General features: G+C 39.2%; 1 protein-coding gene across 5 annotated transcripts in view; it reads left to right on the plus strand.

The window, feature by feature from the left end:
* The window catches only part of NAV3 (neuron navigator 3), an 859,400-nt gene that overhangs the window by 584,264 nt on the left and 254,622 nt on the right, over positions 1-20,514 (plus strand). For all 5 annotated transcript variants that reach the window (XM_057487521.1, XM_057487524.1, XM_057487525.1 and 2 more), the window contains exons 3-4: positions 17,330-17,447; positions 18,078-18,130. In XM_057487521.1, the coding sequence (XP_057343504.1) occupies positions 17,330-17,447; positions 18,078-18,130 (171 nt within the window). The remainder of the gene's footprint in view (positions 1-17,329; positions 17,448-18,077; positions 18,131-20,514) is intronic.

The raw sequence follows: 20,514 nt of genomic DNA on the forward strand, positions 1-20,514 counted from the left end.
TTCCATCTTCTGCCTAAATTTGTACTTCCAGTTGGCCTGAGGGCAAAAAGGATAGAGAACAGGGTATGTGGTATTTTTTATGGGCTGGGCTTGGAAGCGATGCATTCCGTTGGTGAGAACTGGTCCACATTTCCCCACCTACGTGCCAGAGGTGCTCCTCCGATGTATTACCATGGGAAATGAAGTCCCTGTGTGAGCAGCTGCTTACTGGAGAATATTCTGTGCATGGAAGGCGGAGCACAAATTCTGACAAAAAACAGCTAAAATGTCATACATTTTCTGACAAGGGGAAACTGTCAGGAGAACTTCTATTCATGAAGCAGCTGGAAGTGCATCCCTGGTTAGAGCAACTCTTCATAAGAAACAAAAAGTAGTTGTACAGTCATCCGCTGCCAGAATACATAGCTGAAGTATAACATACCCGGGAATAGACTCGGTAATACATCGGACAAGGACAGAAAAGAATTTCAAGTTAAGAGTATTTTATGGAAATTAATTAGCTTCTTTGTCTCATTAATGCAATTAAAAACAAAAAGTAATCGATCTCAGTATGCATGTGCAACAGTTATTTGAAATTGTATGTTGGTCTTAGGGGAATATGTTTTTCAATATAATTCATGTGTAACATGTTCTATTGATTATAATATTGATGCCTTAAAATGTGTAGAACATTTTTGCTTTTGCAAATATCTTCTAACACAGTTAATCCTCATAATAATCCTGTGAGATAGGGTGGATAAGGATGTGATCCTTGCATTGAAAAGGAGGAAACTCAAGTTCCAGTAGTAGGTGGTGGGACTGAGAAAAGAATCCAGAATTTCTGACTCCGGGGTCCATATTTCCCACTTCTGAGAACCTTCAAAATTTAACTTTTCTTTTTTTTTTCCTGGAGAGGTTGGGGGTGGAAGAACAACATCGTTTAGATCAGCCTCCTCCTGGCTTTGTGAGAAGTTTTACTTCCTGAGTCCTCCAGGGTGAGTGTTTCATATGGCCCTAGAGAAACATCTTCAATCACAGGAATAGCTTTTATAAGGAAAGACTAAAATGTGGTGTGCAGGCTCAAACTTGAAATATTCGGCAATTCAGAATCTTTGATTTTTATTTGCTACATTGTGTTTTGTATATGTGCACAGGGTGAAATCACACAGTGAGCAAGCTGCCTTTTTGGGTATGTGGTTGCATTTTTGTTTTTATTTTCCATTTCACTTAATGTAGTGCAACAACTTGTAAGGCATTCATATGGAATCCTTAAGAAATGCTATCAGTTGGGATCCACTAACAATGAAAAGATTTCAGGATGAAATTTGAAGATTTTTTAGGAGCCTGCTAATGCGGTGAATTCCACAGCTGATGCTCTCTTAACAGTCAGGAGATGACTAATGTTTCATTACCTGAGCAGTTTTACTTTGTGTGTGACAAGGCCTCCCTGCTGGCTGATGGGCTAAGAGCTGTGTGGCTCTAGCACCTGCCTGTGGGCATCTGGAGCTATAGCATGCCACCGGAGAGAACCCGCTGCTGCAAGCTGGTAACAACTGTGTCTGCTGAGAATGTGAATTGGATTCATCCAAGCGCCTTAGCAAATGGCAAACTAGATGACAGGCTTAACCATTTGTCCTGTGTGGGGGTGGGGGGGGCGGTGGGGGGGGTGCCCCTTTTATCACAGTTTTTGATAATTTCAAAAATTTCACATACTTATGATAACAGAATATGCCCTAGTGGAGAGCAACAAAATCCTCCAAATAGTGTGGTTCAGAGTTCTTGAAACAAAAAGGAGAGAAAGTATTTTGAAAGGTCTTTTTTTCCTCAGAAAAGTGGCTTCTGCTGCCTGTTAGTGCCCCGATGGATGCCCTCGTGCCCTGGGTGCTGCATTTGTACCTCCATTACTTTACCCCCAGCCTTTTTAGCACAGCAGGAAGTGTGCTCTCTCTCAGCTTCCAAGTCCTATGTTTTTAGCCTAAGTAAATGTAAAACACCCCTTCTTCACCTCTTTCTGAAATAAATAAATGATTTTCTCTCTTGAAAAGGGTTTGAAATAGGTGCCTGCCTTTATTACTAATAATTTGAAGGATTTAAAACATAGGAATTAATGGTTTGCAAAGAGTATTTACAATCAATATTCTGTGGGCTTGGTGTGTTTTCTTTTTTTGGTAAGCAAGGAAAGTTTAGAAAGTAAGAGAAAATACTGTAAGCCATGAGTCTTTTGTTACCTTTCCCTTACATTAAGACAGCATTCTCTTTACACTGAAACACAGTTTCAAGTGTTAGAAAATGAAACCATTTTTATTTGTGAATAGCATTCACCTATACCAGTGGTTATTAAATATTAATACACATCAGAATCACCTGGAGGACCTCCTAAACTCACATTATTTGCCCTACCTCCAAGTTTCTGAGTCAGTAGATCTGGCATAAGGACTGGTTAATTTGCGTTTTTACAAGTTCCTAAATAACTCTGATGGTGTTGGTCTAGTACCATTCTTTGAGAAGCACTGGTCTGCGCTGTTTCCATCAGACAATTCCTCACTGCTAATTATTTGTATGTGAGTGGAAATACCCAGGTCAGTAACCTAGAAACTCAGAAATGCTAAGTCTTATACATGTTTATTCTCTCTCAACTTTGTGTTTCATTAACATTATTTTCTTACATATATTTTTTGCCATATTATTTGGTCTTTGAAAGATGGTTGTTAATATTTACCTTGACTTTGTTTGCACTCTTTACATCAATTATCAGACTGAGATAAAAAGAACATAGAAGAACCTCAAGACATTTTTTTTGCCTAGAAAAATATGAGAACTAAACTGTTTTCCTAACATACTCTTCCGTGCAGTTTAATGTGCATATTTTAGCACATGTTATCACCTGCATTATTAGAAATTTGCAAGCTGTTAGGATGGATTCCCCGAGGAGCACTCTATAAATGCCAGATGTTGTAGCAGTCAAATAAAGGAGCTTTCCCCATAGTTTGAAATGAATGTCAGATGCAAGGAAAATAACTGTAGGACATTGGAATAGAGAAGTCTCATAAATAAAATAATTACCTTTTGTGTGGACTAAAGTGCAGATTTTGAGCCACAAATATGGGTTCTATCCAACACCTATTGTGATATGGAGAAAAAACTTTACCTCTGTTCCAAAATCCTCATCTCTAAAATGGAGTAACAGTTTCTTCCTCTTAGGAAGCTTTGAAGGTTGAATGAGTTAAGCCATTTAATGTGTTAAAATAGTGCTTTACTCTCAACACTATTATTAGTAGTACACTACATCTTGGAGAATGCTACGTAGCCCTTTTTCGTCATGCTCCTGGTGGAAGCATGTGGAAATGCAACTGAAGCTAAGTGCTGTAAAATTTAATTTAGTACCAGAATTGTGCTGTATAATACCCAACTCCTTTTTCAAATATTTACAAAATGTCCTATTCTCTTTAGAAGAGGAGATCATTAATAGGCACTGTGCTTTTGAGACAGGGTGTTTCTTTGTTATATATTTAATTTCTGGCAGAGTGTTTGGTGGATTCACCATACTGATGAGGAAATTGCCCAGATGATTGTAACACTTGCGGGGGGAGGGTCTCACCTGAGGGGGACTGCCCCTGGGCAACTTCATGCTGGATGCAGTGAGGCTGAGTAACAACTGAACAGTGGGGGTAAAAGGGTTGATACCAAGCATTATTCACAAGGTGGTGGTCGGGTGCTAGAATCACATCTGCCTCTGGGGCATTCGCAATCCGTCTCAGTCTCTGCCTCTGGACGGAGCACAGGGCAGAATTCTTTATACAGTAATGCAGGGTAATGACTCATTGGCTACATGTGGCAGTTAGCCTAGCAGGAGGCCAATTACATCATCAAGTAGATTAGGGCCAGGGGAGGATCCTGGCCATAGGAACTTTCATTTGCCCCACAGAGAGAAAACACTGACTCACGAGCCAAAGTAGTTACTGCACTTAGAGTGTCCAGAAGGATCAGAGAGTGATACAGAGAGCTGCAAGCGAATGCTGAGGTATCTTCATGAGAGTGTGGGGGGTGATAATTTGGACAAAGAACCAAGTAGGTGGAATGTCACCTATAGGCCAGACAGGGGAGAGACTAGGCAGTCATCTTTGCAGAGAACAGCTAGCAGGTTCCCAAAATTGGCCAACCTGTTCCTTACCCCACCTCAAGGACAAACTGTGTTGTCCTTTTTAGTTCTGCCTATGGTGCCAAGTACAGCACTGCTCAGTCAGTGCTGGATGGTTACATTTGGTTATGGATGCCATCGTTTGTTATTGCCTTAGTTATTTTCTGTATAAAGGAACTGCAAGTGAAATCGTCGGAACTTAACTGCAGTTAGCATAACACACCCTATTGCTTCTTTTCCTATCAGCTTACATCGGAGTCTATATCTGTCCATCTAAAATTCCCCTATTCCAGTATGAAAATAGAGAGATATAATTACATTCAAGCTAATAATATGTGGCTGTAAATTTGAAAAGATAAATGCAGTTGTAAGTGAAAATATCAATGTAATTTCAGTTGCAGTAGAATCTGAAACCTGAGTTAAGGGGTGCATCTGACAGCTGCCTACTGAGGGAGTGTCACTGGGGTGGGTAGGGTTGAGTGAATGGGAGCTGAGAATGTTGACATTGTTTGATCCATCTGGCTTATGGTCAAAATAAGTATAGGAGACAGCCTAGGTGTGTCCTTTTCTCAGATAGGAAATAGAAAGTGATATTTATATATGTGTATAAAGTTTTTCATGTTTACTTGAAACTCATAATACCTTCAAATGGATTATATTATTGGAATATATGTGACATGGACCTGAATTTTAATATGTTGATCATTATTAAGGAGTTTTCTTCTTTGCAACTAAAATCAAACCTTTTTGAAAAATGAAGAAATATTTATATTTTCTTAAAACTTAAAAAATGGAGGCACTTAGCCTATCAAGGCTATGGTACTGCCCAGCTCTGGGTATAGCATGAATAGGAATTACATACAGATGGTCTTATAGGCTATTAGTCAGGTTTTCTTTGGGTGTCTCTTAAGTGGGAATTAACAATATTATAATTTAAAGTTTTCTTCTCCTAAATCTGCCTTTTTCATCCTTCTTTATCTATCCATCTTGTATATTCTATTTTTAAAGGATTTCATCAAATGTATGGTAACCTTCAACTCTGTATATATCAAGTATAAGACGCTAAAAAGCTGTACACATACAAATACACAATTTATATTCATACACATACACAGTTCTTAATCCTCTGGAATTCATTATAGGCTATCCAGTGGCCAGTTAGTTGATTCATTGAGTACTTTGAACATCAGTGTTAGTGTTTGTTGGTCACAGATATTATCACTGTTGTCAGAGAAGCATTTTTTAATTCTGGCTACAGTGAGAGTGGGGGATACATAATACTGCAATTAAGTTTGCATTTCTGAAGGAGAAAGAGCCTAGAAAGGGAAGACAGTTGCTGGGACCTCAACAGCAGAGTGCATAATTGCATTTAACCCCCCATTCTCAGCCCCATGTCCCCATCTCCTGCCTGACTAGAAACTCTAGTCTGAATTTCCCCTGGCCTCTCTATATTTCCGGCTCTTGCTGGGATGAGGGGGAGGCAAGTAGTCAGAGAAGTCTTGATTCTGGGTCACTTCACCTTTACTTGGTCTGATGCCCACACTTCCGGAGCCATCTGCAGCTCCGTGGGAAAACCTACTTAAACTGCTCGAGTATCTCCCTCTGCAGGCTCCTGTGGGTTTGACTTTCCTTAACTCCTCTTTGCTAAATCATTTATCATTTGTTCATCTGCTTTCCATATTCATATATTGTGATCATGGGAGATAGAGTTTGAATTTTGGTTTTTTGTTCTTGCTGTTTTGAGGGAGATTTTCTAGAAAATACAGGGCTGTCTTGCCAATGGGTTTCAGCCCCAGGCAAGTTCACTGTGACCAAAGAAATGACAGTAGAACGTTCCTGGGGTGAAAGGGTTATACCCAACTTTATTTCCACAGTGGCAGGTCAATCACCAGAATCCCATCGGCTCAGAGCGAGTCTGCATGCAGCAAGCCAGTCTCTGCCTCTGGGCCTCTCTGCCTGACAGCCATCTCACTCTCTGTCCTCAAAGCTGCCACCACTCCAACCTCTGCTCTCCTGCAGTCCTGCAGCAGCCCTGTGACCATGTTGCCCAGAGCACTGGGCGGAGCTCTTTATATAAGAGTCAATAGCAACATATTGCCCATACGTGTGTAGTAAGCAAGCAAAACAGGGCCAGGTGAGAATCCTGGCCAAGGGAACCTTCACTTTATCCACAAGGGCAGAAAAGTATATTTCACATCTCGGAAGTGAAGTCTTACAATAGCCTTTTGATTGGTTCTCCCTTTCCCAGCTCTTCTCTGTTCTAAAATAGCCTTCACAGCTGCACCAGAACTAGAATTTAGAAACACTATCATAGCTGTCATACATAGACTGCTACATACAAATAAGCAATCACCTGAAAACACTGACACAGCTCTCTTAACTTTATGTACCACCCCTAACTGATCCTATCCTTTCCCCTTTTGTCTTCCCACATGCCTATTCCCCAGGCTCTGACCAAATGGTGTTAGTCAGTAGTCAGTGAATTAAACACGTGACTTTGTTCTTGCCTCTGTCCCTGTGTAGGTTTCATCATCCCTGTATCTGCTGTTTGGAACATGCTTTTACCTTATTTCTGCTTGTCCTGTCTCATCTTACTGGTGGCGGCTTTCCTCAGTCTGCAGCCATTCTAGAACTCTCATGGTCATGGCCTTCTTTTTTTGGTTATTTTTTTCTTAAAGCCAATTCACTTTTAAAATTGAAATAAATTGCTTCAGAAGGAAACTTTTTCTGAAGTTAACTGGGAGCTATTATGTGATTTTTATGTAAGAAGGTAAATTACTTGATCAGGTTTGCATTTTAAAGCAATCACTAGCTATAGTACATAGGACGGTTTAATGCTTAGCCCGCCTACACTAAAACACTGTTTTTATGACTGTTAAAGCAATTTGGGTGAAAGATGATGAAAAGCTGAAGGTAATTGTAGCAGTAATGGAGCAGAAGGGTCAAGAGGCAATAAGGAGATAGAATTAACAGAACTGGGTCAGAGATTGGAGGTGAGAAATGAAAAAAAATTAATGAAGGGAAGTTACTTAAGTTTATGTTTACTTTAGAATTTTACCTGCCTTCATAGAACATCGACTGATTTTCTGGAATTGTTGACTCATTAATATTCACTTTTAAATCAATGTTCAAACTTGAAAATTTTTCTAGCATAAGTATAATTTTATTTCTTGCAGACTCCCAAAGGATCTAGATGGAAGAATAAATCCTTTCATGAAAAGGTGTATCTTTTTGTTGCTGTTGTAATTAATAGGTAGAAATTCCGTGACCTCTGTGGGCAGAATGGAAGTTCCCATGGCCAGGTTCCTCCCCTGACCCTGAACTACTTGATGGTGTAACTAGCCTCCTGCTGGGCTACTGCTCCCCACCCATAGGCAATGAGCTGTCATAAGGAGCTCTGCCCAGCCTCTGGGTGGAGGCAGAGAGGAAGGAGGATTACAGACCTGCAGACTGCTGGATGCAGACGTGATTCTAGTGCTCAACCTGCCTCCAGGAGAACAAGCCGGGTAATAAACCTTTTCACCCCAAGAACATTCCATTGTCATTCCTTGGTCTCACTGAATCCATAGTGAACTTGCCTAGGGCTGAAACCCTCAGGTGAGAGACCCCCCCTCAAAAAAAAGTTGTTTTATGTATTTTTATTGAATTATTTTATAATAGAAAAACAAAAACTTGAAGTTTTTGAAAAACTCTATAACCAGTATTTTCCTTGATGTAAAAACAGAAATAAATTAGATGAGTTAAACTATTTATTCGATGCATATATTATATATATTGTGATGATATCAGTATTACCGGAAGCTTTTAACAGGTTCAGTTCATAACAGTACCACATGGCCCTCAGTATTGAGATTTCTGGAAAGTCTGCAAGAATCATGAGATTGGACTCCATGGATCTTTTGGTCACATCAGTTCTATAACAGCAGCTAAAGATTCAGTTTGTGATCTGTTTTTCAAAATAACTAAAAATATCATCTCATATCTTCCATATTGTAATCTTCCAACCTTCTTCATCCGACATTGCCTACCATTAGTGGATTTTTGAATAAATAAACTGAAGTGTACAAAACTATATCTTTTAAAAAGAACATACATGTAAGTTCATTTCTCAGGTATCTATATATATGTTCAGTAGGAGAAAATCTATTTCCCACAATTCAGAGTAACTCAGTCATTTCTTGTTTAAAGCTCCATCTTTGAGGGAAATATGCAGTCATTCCTGGTTTTTCTCCTGCCCTTATGCATCTTTTCTCCTGAAGTGATTCACTGGGGAGGGTCAGTGAGCTTGGCTACTTCCTGTCCTGGCACCAGAATGCCACACCTTACCTGTGGCCGCTGGTGCCCACCGACTCTGCTGTCTGCTGAGTGTGATGTTTAGGGTGCCTGTCAGAGTCCAGTTATCACAACCTATCTTCACACCTTGTCCTTTGTACTTCCCTGTATCAAGTCTGTGCATCCTTCCTGTCTTGATGTAAAGTACTCTCTAGGATAACTGGCTTCCTCTTAGATGATCCCTCATGGCTCTCAGGGGATGAGGACAAAATGGATGCTTTGCTGTGTTGCTTTAGTAGACATACTTTGTGAGGCCTTTCTTAGGTCCAAATGCTACCTTGAAACAGCTCAAAGAGCTGGCCTGTTGGTTGGTTCTCAGGACCTTTCCTTTCTCCCATTCCTTTTCTCGGTACTAGTTTTTGTGTTTGTGGGAAAAATACATCATCATCACTCTGCCCTAATCTACCTTTTGTGGGTTAACTTTCATGTGTTTAGTCCTCTTGCTTTCGAAGATGTAGAAGCCCAGTTATTGACATGGAAATCCTTATTTTTCAACGCAGTTTCTATCTGCTGTGGATTAAAAGAGCTATTTGACTTCTCAAAGCTGATAATATGGAATAAACCCGAGAGTATTGCTTATAGGAATATGTAGTTACTGCTTCAAGGTTGGGAGAAAAGTAATGTGTATAAGAAAGTATGAGGTTAAAACCATTAAATATCAACTCAGCTGATATATGACTCATCTGACAATATTTATAATACTTTCTAATCAGGTTATAGATTAGTGTCATTATTTTAAAATGGACTTTTACCCTGAATTGAGTCCATCCTACCACTTCTTTATATTTCTTTGATCTTTTGTACTCATTAAAAATGAATTATATTTCATTAAAATATTTGTATACTTCAGAATAATGCATGCATAACAAAAATAGTCTTAATCATTTTTGTATAACTGGGTAATTATAAGGAAAATGGAAGTTCCCATGGCCAGGATCCTCACCTGACACTAATCTACTTGATGATGTAATTGGCCTATTGCTGGGCGACTGCTTCTATACCTGCAGGCAATGAGCCATTATTGTCTGTGGTGATATATAATAATGAGCTCTGGCCAGGGCTCCCAGCTGGCTCCTGGAGGCAGAGACAGAGATGGATTGTGAGTGCCCCAGAGGCAGACATGATTCCAGCACTGACCAGCCACCATGAGACTCAAGCTGAGTGTAAACCCTTTTAGCCCTAACATTCTGTTGTGATTCAGTCTCACCAAATCCAGAGAACTTGCCAGGGAGCAGTCTCCCTCAAGCAAGCCAGTACTTAAATACACTCACCAAATTCTAAATTAAAATTCTAAATTAAATAAATTCACACAAAGCAGTGTGTTATAATGTCCATAGTTAAAAAAAAAATCATAAGCAGTAGTTTAGGGCTTCACAGAGAATCCACACAGATCTGATATGTTTTACTGTGACAAGTTCACTGGACAAAAGCAATATGGTATCATAAATTAGTGCCTTCTATTTGACCCTATTATTTTATCATGGAAAATGAGCACTGTAAAATAAATATTATAAGAGCAAATGACTAAACTAAGAGGTCATTACAACTTGCAAGTTTTCCTGAATTGGTTAGGTTTGGGCTGATAGTTAAGATTTAAGGATTTGACATTGATAATGGTTTATAAAGTTAACAAACTTCTCATAATTAATGTAAATGTATTTCATATTAAAAAGTGAACATTTAATATTTAACAAATGTTTAAGTAAAAAGCCATCTCCTGAAAGTATAAATTCATTTACTCCTCACAAATATCCCATTAGCAATTTGGAGAAAGTGAAGGTTCCTGTGGCCAGGATTCTCCCCTGGCCCTAGTTGGCTTGCTCACTACACATGTGTGGGCAATACACTGTTATTGACTCTATATAAAGAGCTCTGCCCAGTGCTCTGGGCTGCAGTGCTTCAGGAGAGCAGAGGCTGGAGTGGTGGCAGTGCTGAGGACAGAGACTGAGAATGCTGTGGGGGCAGAGAGGCCCAGAGGCAGAGACTGGTTTGTTGCGTGCAGACTTGCTCTGAGTGGCTGGGATTCTAGTGACTGACCTGCCACCGTGGGAGTAAAGTTGGGTATAAACCCTTTTACCCAAAGAATGTTCCACTTTCATTTTTTCAGTCTCACAGAATCCATACTGAACGTGCCTGGGGTTGAAATCCACTGTCAACACAACTGGCAACATTGGCAGGATTCACTGTAGACTGAAGAAGAGAACAGGCTGCCCTCCTGGGAGGAGTGTTTCAGTGGGCTTCCCTGATGAATGGGAAGACAGTCAAGTGTCCCCCAGTGGACATGTGGTCCTACATGGCTCGCCTCCTAGAGGACTGGGCCCCACCCTAGGACTGGGAAGAGATGGAGGCAACATCTGAGGCAGTAAAGTTGGCCCTCAGCAAAATAGGAAATTCCTTAAAGAAACAGAGTGCCCATGAGGTGGCAGGAACTGTGGGTTGGCTGTTTATCCCAGTATTAAAAAAGTCTACAGATGAGAAGAACATGCTCCTGAAAGAGACAAAAGAAATGGCAGCACAAGAATGTGAGCTGCAAACTGCTGTGGAGTCACTGAAGAATGAAACGGCATTGATATGAGAGGAGGCAGTACAAGAACACCAGCTGTGAGGTGCTGTGGAGGAAGTAAGAGATTTATTAAAAAATAAAATGGTGTTGCTGAGAGGCACTGTGGAAGAGGTAAAGGCCATGAAAGAGAAGGACAGACCCCTGCAAAAATTTTTTCACAAGAAGAGGCAGTGTGGGAATGTGAACTGCAAGGTGCAGTGGAGGAAGCAAAAGATTCTTTACAGAATGAGACAGCAGGGCTGCCAGGTGCTCTGAAGGAGGCAGAGGCCATGGGGGAGACAGATGTACTCCTGCGGGAAGCACAGGAAGAGGAAGCATGAGAATGCCAGCTGCGAGGTATAGAGGTAAAGGTAAGACAGCTAGCATTACTGCAAGGCACTGTAGAAAGGTAAAGGATGTAGCAGAGGAGGCACTTGGAGGAGTGGAGAGAAAGGTGCCATCAGCCCCGGAAATGGAGGATGAGCTGAGGAAGGATGAAGGGGTGGTACCGGAGGCATGCGCCCCTCCTCTATTGAAAGCATGCCCAGTGGTTGTAAAGAAAATAAAGACACAGCAAAAGGGTTCCTCTGGGAGAGGTGCAGCCCCCTCCCCAGGTCATGGAGCACTCTATGCTCCACCCCAATACTCAGGCTGAGCTGGTGGATTTGGGCTCCTGGTTTAGGCAGAAGCCCTCAGAGTCAGTATCAGCTAGGCTCCTGCGTCTGTGCGATATGGGGGATAGAATTGTTCTGTCTGGATCAGAGATGGGAAAGATGACTTTCCTGACAGTTCATCCTGCCTTGAGGCAGCAATTACAAAATGCACATCAGACCCCAGGAAATCTCTCCCTCCTTGATTGACTTATGGCTGCACCTCATTCTGTGTGTTCCAATCAGGGTGATTGATCATCCTCCCATGCTAGATGGCAGACATATGCTGAGCTCCAACTGGTGTTATGGGATTAGGCATGGAAAACTCCATCTATAGTCCAGAGAATTATGACCCAGATGAGGAGCTTTTTACTGCAGGGATGAGAAATGTTATGCTTTAAATGGTTCCCACATTCCTCTCTGGGGCCCTAGTGGTCATTCCTGCCCCTCACTTAGGGCAGCCCATTGTAGGAAACTTAGGAGAGGTTGAAGCAATGAGAGCACAAAGGGAAATATGGCCTGCTACTCGAAGGAAGAATTTAAAAGGCCCCATGAAGATCATGAGGAACCAGATATGGGCTGATTTGATAAAGGCAGGAGCAGACAGAGAGAAATTGGGTGGAAAGTCAGATAGCATCTTACTAGACCTGTGACAACAATTGAAACCTGAGCAGCAGTTCTGGCCGCTGAGGACAAAGAAGCAGAAGCCAGAGACAAAGTGACAAGACCAGCCTGTGTGTCTGTAAGACTTTCTGCTGGGAAGGCTGGAGAAACTCTCTAGGGGCTGGAGAGGGTGGGTGTTGTAAGGCCCACCCATGGTCCTTTTGGTTAACTCATCTGAGTAGAACTGGTTTGAATACAGCCAGTATGACCACTTGGTGGCAATGGATCTCCTCATGCTTGAGGGTTATTATAATTTCTGTTATTTGTATATTGGTGTAGCCTCTATTGTGATTGTGGAATTTGGTTATGACGTTCTAGCTTTCTCACACAGGGACCATTGCAGAAGATTAAGGGCACATAGATTGAGAGGTGAGAATCCTGGAGGGGTGGTGTGTGGAGAAAATGAAGGTTCCTATGGCCAGGATTCTCACCTGGCTCGGGTTCGCTAGCTCACTACACATGTGTGGGCAATATGTTGTTACTGACTCTATATAAAGTGCTCTGGGCTGCACAGCTGCAGGGGAGCAGAGACTGCAGTGGTGGCAGCACTGAGGACAGAGACTGAGATGGCTGTGGGGATGGAGAGGCCCAGAGGCAGCAACCAGCTTGCTGCATGCAGACTCGTTCTGAGTGGATGAAATTCTAGTGATTGACCTGCCACTGTAGGAGTAAATTTGGGTATGAACCCTTTCAACCCAAGAATGTTCTGCTGTCATTTGTCAGTCTCATTGAATCCATAATGAATTTGTCCAGCACTGAAACCCAAGTTTGTTTGCAAGACAAGCAGATACTATTATTACCACTTTACCAACTAGAAAACTCTGACACTGAGAGAAAATAATTGTTCAATCAATGTCTACATAGAGATTAAATGGTAGAGCAAAAATTCCAGTAATATAGAATGTTCCTCAAAGAATACATGCTATTACATAACAGGCTCTAAAATTCATGCTGGTCAATATGAAGTATAAAGTATGCCATGGTATCTTTGATTTTCATCATTTAAATTACTATAAATGATTGTTATGTATACAATGGTCTTAAAATTTCTGAGTATTCTGTTGGTAAGCATAATCTTATTAATTCTTTTGAATTTCCTGAAATAAAATTATAACAAAATGACATTTATAATTTTGAAATTAAAATAATTGAAGAAAAATGTCTTCAGATCTTTAGAGATAAATTATATTTAATGCTCATCTATAACTTAATGATTAAAATACTCAATGACCCTTGTGCAGAAAATACTAATTTATGATTATTTTTACATTGTTTCCAATTATATCAATATATTCACAAAGAAAAGATATAGTTACTTTATACCATAATCCTATAAAATACATAATCACTCATTTTGCAGCTCAGTCAACTGAGGCTAAGAGGTTAAGTACTGTGATTATTTTTTTTGTGTGTGATAATGAACAAAGGATAACTGGAGTTCATATCCAAAGTCTGGTCATGATTTCACCATTGCATTGTATTTATTTGAACAACCGATTGTAATTAGAGTTGATAAGGTTGTTTGTATCCTTTCTTATCAGAATATTATAGTAAGTTTATTGGTGAATTTTACATATATTTATTTACATGTGTCCTTTGCTTGAAGACTGTCTTAGAAATAACCCTCCTATTTCCACTTTTTTCTTTAATTTACCTGTATAAAATTTTAAGATAGAGAAACATGTTTACATATACTATCCAGAAATATATTTATAAGTTGCTTTGTAATTGTTTTGTTTCTCATCTAGTTATAATACTTGAAAGACTCTTTTGCTTGAAAGGTCTCAAGTATCTTTTATACATGGTTATTAGAAAGAATGAGTAAAATAAGGTGTAAGGACTTATTTTTTAATGGAGATTTATTTTTCATTTATTTATATATATCTGAGTTCTTACTGACTGCAGCCAAAGTCAGAAATACGGTCTGAGCAGAGTTATACATGTTAGAGACACTGGACAAGTCAAAGCATTTAGGCTTGAAATTCCTCTGGAAGACATCCTGGACCAAGTAAAAAATGTTTTATTTTTTTACATTTTTACACTTTTTACATGATATGTCTTGTGGTTCCCAGTAGGATCTTGAAGCCAGCCAGTTCGTTTCCCATTTGTTTCCTCACCTAAGTCTCAGAAAGGACTTGGATAGAGGCTAAGGCACTGTTGATATATTTGGAGAATGACAATATTTTTGTTTTCATTTTTAATACATTCTATGTGTATGTCAGTAAGCATCTTTATCCATAATTTAAGGCCTTCATACAAAATCCATGCATCCTGGCATTTGATGGAGGTGGTGTCACAGGGAGGGAATGCAGGCCCAGGTGAGAGCATGGCCGCCTTAGAATTAGACACATTCCTCTGAGTGGAGGGATGGTGGGCAGGTCCGCGGCCACTGTGCTTCAGGAGGCAGGCGGAGCCACAGCCACGGGATGAGTACTGTCAGACGTGGAGGGTATGATTCCTTTGGCCTTCTACTGCCAATCCTCTCGAATTGTTTAACCTCTGTGAAATGATAACTCTAACCAACATTTGTTAGAAAGCCATCATAGCAAATAAAACTCAGTGCCATAATGATATTGATAATAGACATTTCTTCAGGGCTAACTCTGTGACAGCACTTTACAAGTGCTATCTCTTATTTAGTCCCGACACAATCCTATAATGTAAGTATTATTAGTAGGCTTATTTTACAGATGAGGAATTTGAGGTTTAGAAAGGAAAGTAACCAGGTCATTGTCGCAGGGGCAGTAAGTGGTCTGCTGGGCTCGAGAGCAGGTCTCCCTGACTCCAGAGCTCATGTTCTTTATCTTCATGCGATCCTTTAACTTCAATCAGTTGATCTTCACATCACTGCCTGAGGAGATAAGGGCACAAAATCAAGTCTGGCTCAACCTGAAATTTCCACTAGAAGGCCAAACATGTAATGTTATCATTTGAATAACGTGTATATATCAGGAAAAGTGCTCGATGTTTCATATTTGAAAAGTCTAAATCCTCATAAAAATAAAATTTTATAATAATATAAATAGAATGAAATCTTAATTGAAGTAAATGATCCCCAAAGAAAAGACTGTCTAGAAATCATCTCTGTTCCCTAACTTAGCAGTTACTCAGGTAGCTTTTCTCACATTAGAATCTTCAACATAAAGATCATGGACATGGAGAAAGGAGATGTAGTGTTGCTATAATATATATTTTTCTTATACAACTGATGCTTCTAATTCTTTTACAACTGATGCTTCTTTCAGGATACTTAAACACCACTGCACATGAATTAAGATGCCACTTCGTAATTTCTAAAATAAACACTTTCTTTTTTCTCTATGTTGTATTTTAGCATGTTTGTACCTAGGACCCATTAAAAAAAAAATCTTAGCAGCCCCAACTTTGGGTTTCAGTCTTGTAAAAATACTAACATATAAGTGTGGAAAGATATATAAGGATGTCTCTTAAAGCTTGTAGATGTAATAGAAGCCTGTGTAAACAAATTAAGTATCCTTCAATGGGGAATTGATATTATGTGCAATATAACAATAGAAAATGCTGAGTAAATATATGTCAAATGGCTCTAGAAGTGTTATTAAAATATTGTTACATAGAAAGCCAGAAATGAAAAACGTTAAGTAAAATTTAAGCCAGATTTGGTTAAAAATCCTATCGTGTGTGTGTATTTGTGTGTGTGTGTGTGTGAAGTGTCATGTGGTCATGTGTGGGCACAGAAAAAAAATCCAGAAGTAATCATACCAAATTATTCAGAAGTGGGTGGGGTGCAAGTTATAAGGAAAGACACTTCCATTTCCACACTTTGGCTTTATTTTATTTTAACAAAAATATGTGTATTGCTTCTGTTAGAAATAAAAGAGTATTTGTTCACAATTTGCTTGGTATTGCTCATGACTGTGAGATACAATTTACCTTTCCAGTCTAATTTGTCCTAATTTCAGGCTTCCTGTCTTAATTAAAGATTTCAGAACTATGTCCTTGATTCCTTTGCTTCTCTGTGGGGAAGGCCTTTCACTTCCTATGTCCAGGTCCCATTATGTTCCTAGTTCTTATTCCAGTGCTTCTATAACACATTTTAATGTATATATTTCTTAGTCAATTCCCCCCCTCTCTTCTTGTATAAAATTTTGTGTTCTATTATATCACATATCATAGTCTGCTTTGTAATGAACTTGCTAATATAGCCACCTGAACCACCCATGAAATGGAAAAATCTTAATGCTAATTTCTTTCCTTACAGTTAGGTTACATGACATTTGTAGGTGCTCCATAACATGTCAAAAATTAGTAACATTTTATTTTTGTGAAATTTTTAAATTTCAGCTTTTCTTTATATCACAATCTATTATTGAAGAGTCACCTCTTCTCTACATCAGATTGCCGACCTTGTGATTTCTAATGCACTTCTCAATTCTATACTGTAATTTCTATGGAATCACTGCATTTGATTTCTTTATTTTCTTATATGAACATATTTCCAGAGGCTTAAATGGGAAATGGCAGTCCAAATAACATATCTTCAGCATTTGCAATTATTTTACAAAACGTTGTTAAAATATGGTCACATACAGAACCTCACATGACACATTTACTAAAATCTTCTCAAAGAAACACAAATTTTTATAATAAGGTTCTTGTATGAAGCAGAGCAGGTGGTTTCCTTCTACAAGGGCAGGCAGGACTGTTTTCAACGTGATAGAACCAAGGGTAAAGAGTCAAAACCCAAGCTGACTGGCACACAGGCATTTCCTCAGCAGTCATCCAGGAAGGGCGTTCTGCTGTGTCACAAGCGACAGGTCCCTAGTTTTGAAACAGAGTGACTCATTCCCCTTTGAAACAAGTGGTAAGTGGGAGAAAGAGCAGTTTAAAAATTATTTTACAACTATGTCCCTTTGAGCTATGACTTCTTATGCTGGAATGTGATCCAGAATAGCTTCCCTTTGAATCCAACATTTGTCTTAAGCATTCTTATTGTCTCTTCTCCCTCACACCATCTCACTTCTTCCCGTCCTCTCTGTCCAACAGATTTACACTGACTGGGCCAACCACTACCTAGCAAAATCGGGTCACAAGCGGCTGATCAAGGATTTGCAACAAGACATTGCAGATGGAGTATTGCTAGCTGAAATCATCCAGATCATTGGTAAGACCTGCCCTCTGAGAGAAACTGTGGACGTCTTCACCGTGCCTTCTTTGGCAAAATACAGCTTAAGCTGAATGCTTAAGAATGTGGTCCATGTGACATGTGAGATTAGTGTAGCTCTTCTGTGATTTAATTTAAAGTGTTTGTGTGAGAATGTTTGAAAAACACAGTTTGGCCATACTTTAAGTGGCTAGAACTGTATCTTTACATACACTGAATTCTCAGAAATGAACACTTCATTAAACCATATGTCTCCCATGTGTGCCTTTCATTAGCTGGAGCAACTCATACACTCTGAGATTCCTTGAAACTGTATCCTGACCCAGCAGGGACAATTGTGAAAGGTTTCATGTCAGCAGTCATTTGGCACAGGCTGAAGAATTAGCAGCAACTTCCTTCTCACTCACTTTTTTTTTTTTTTTTTTTTGCCTGATTTGTTCATGTGAAATTGGCGACAGCTAACAAGTGTGTCCTCTCTTACGCAGCTTGGGAGATAGAGTGAATGTAGCAGCGGCATTTTGCTTGGTGCTTTGTTTTTATTTTTTCTTAGTCTCCTTTTTTTGTGTTTTACTTCATTGCTTAAGCATGTCATTCTTTTTTTCTCTCTTTTATTTTATTTGTTGGCTTTAGCAAATGAAAAAGTTGAAGATATCAATGGATGTCCTAGGAGTCAATCTCAGATGGTAAGAATCATATTTATTCTAAATATAATGCTTATCTTCACTTCCAGATTTAACTGCATTTGTAAATGGACTAGACATTTCTTTTGCGTGTCTTCCTGCCTGTTTAGGAAACCATTTTGAACACATTTTATCACATGTATTACTTTGAATGCAATCCATGAACCAGTGATAATAGCGTCAATGCAGTTGAATGGGTAGGACTCCTGGATAATAGACCTCCAGGTGTCTTAGCAGATCCTTGAAATTTTTTTTGTTTTGATGTCCGAGTAATTTAACACTGGCCTTGGTGGCAGTAAATCCCATTTCCAGTTTTAAGTGGAGCCTTTTGGTCTGCACAACTGGCTTGAAGAACAGAACTTGCCATATGCATCTTAAAATATATAAATAGTATTTTCTTTGTTCATAGCAAAGTCCAATGTAAATGCATGGGCTCTTCAACACTTTGGGAAATAGCACTAAAGGCATGCTGCTGAAAGTTTGCTGAGCAGTGACTGGGAGAGATGATTCACAGCCTTTTCCAGAGAGCTGCTGATCTAGAGCTCTGTCTTCCCCCAGCCCTCTCTCCCAACTGTTAAAGCTTAAAGTTCTATAATAAAAACAAACAAACAAACAAATAAGTAAGTAAACAAACAAACAAAAATGTTTTATAAACTGCTCAGGTAGAAATTCTCCCCCTCTTAATTAAAAAGGTACAGCTTCGTTTCTTTAGGACACCTGAGACACAAAATGCCTTAACTGCATTGCATCAGCAGAGACAGTTGGGAGCGGTAGCCCTGGTCTGCAGGGGAGGCTCCCTCCAGAAGTCTTGGCCACACAGACCAGGCGTTTTAAGTGAACTTAATGGATTCTTAAATGGTCAGTTTGGAAGAACTAAAAAAGTTATGAACTTTTTTGATCTGCTGACCTGTTCTACTTAATGCCAGAAAATAAAACCCAAAATAACAAAAGGAATTCATTTTTAAAGAGTGATAAAAAAAAAAGTGATTAACTAGCATGTCTGGGACATGTGTGTTTAATAAGTACTCCAAGGAGCTATTACAATGTCATGGGCTCTGTGTAGCTGTTGTGAAAAAGAAATCACTATAAAAAACAGTTATCTGTAAAATACTGCAGTTTTAAGGAATTTTCCTGATCTACCTTCTCTGGGCACAAACATGGTTCTGTGGAAACTAATTATAGTCATGCTCTGAAGTTTTACTAAAAGCAATTTTAGGGCCTTCAGACCATGCTACAGTAATAGCTGTGTGATGTTGGGAAAGATGTGCAACCTCTCTGAGTGTCAGACTTTTCATCTGTAAAATGAACCCTAATTAGGATATGATACTGACATATAATTAGAGCATTCTTTAGTACCTCAACTGATAGAAAAATGCATAATAGTATTGCTACAAAGTTTATGAAGAAGACAATCATGAATTGAGACCTGTTAAAATATTTTTAGGACTTAGTATTTAAAAGCTCTATTGTCCCTGAATATCATATGTTTCTGAAATCCAATTATTGGTTTTGCTTTCATTATTTCAACCATAAGGAGGTGTTGGATACTAAAACACTCACCTTCTTTACTGTCATTCCAGTTGGATTGGATTGTGATTACAGAGAATCTGATAAACCACCAAGCTAATACTTCATGACAGAAAAAAGAGAAACCTCCAATACTCATAATGATGGATAGGAATTCAGTTCTTAGGTATTTATCTGAAACATCTGTGTCAAAGATTCTACAAATCTGTGAAAATATTTTCAGAGTATCAGACTCTATTAATTTTTATTACTTCCTGTTCCAAATTAGCCCCCAAATGTCATGTAACATCTAATATACATGTTACATTGATATTTCTGCTTTTGATTTAAAAAAAAAAACAGAAAAATCAAAGCCTGAGAAATACAAATGCTATGAAAAAGGTAGTTTTCCAGCCAAAAAGTATTAGTTGGAATCACACTGAATGTTGAGTCAGGAATGACTTGGGTCCTCATTTTTCTGATGTGGTTGAATTTTGAATCTGAAATGAGCATGCCCTTACTATGTAGCTTCAGAAGAATATATATGACACAAATGTAAGTCTTTTGGTTGAATTATTTTTGCCTCTGTTCTTAAGAATTGGTCCTGGCATTATGTGATTAATGAGTAAAAATTCCAGATATTAATGGAGACATGAAAGGAGAGGAAAAAGAATCATGAGGGCCTGACTAGGCTTATGGGGACGTTACCTGCCTCTTCACTGCGCCCCAGCCACGTGGGGCTCCTTAGTAACAGTGAGCTGCTTTGGCCACATTGTTTCGTGTATCTCATCTTCTATGGTTTTTAGTTGCTGTTAGCGTTTAATAACAATGAAGTAAAACTACATCTGCTATTATTTTGAGTCCCAAGCTGTCTTTATTTA

Source organism: Manis pentadactyla, chromosome 10, assembly GCF_030020395.1.
Source record: "Manis pentadactyla isolate mManPen7 chromosome 10, mManPen7.hap1, whole genome shotgun sequence".
In the NCBI taxonomy this organism is placed as follows: Eukaryota; Metazoa; Chordata; class Mammalia; order Pholidota; family Manidae; genus Manis; species Manis pentadactyla.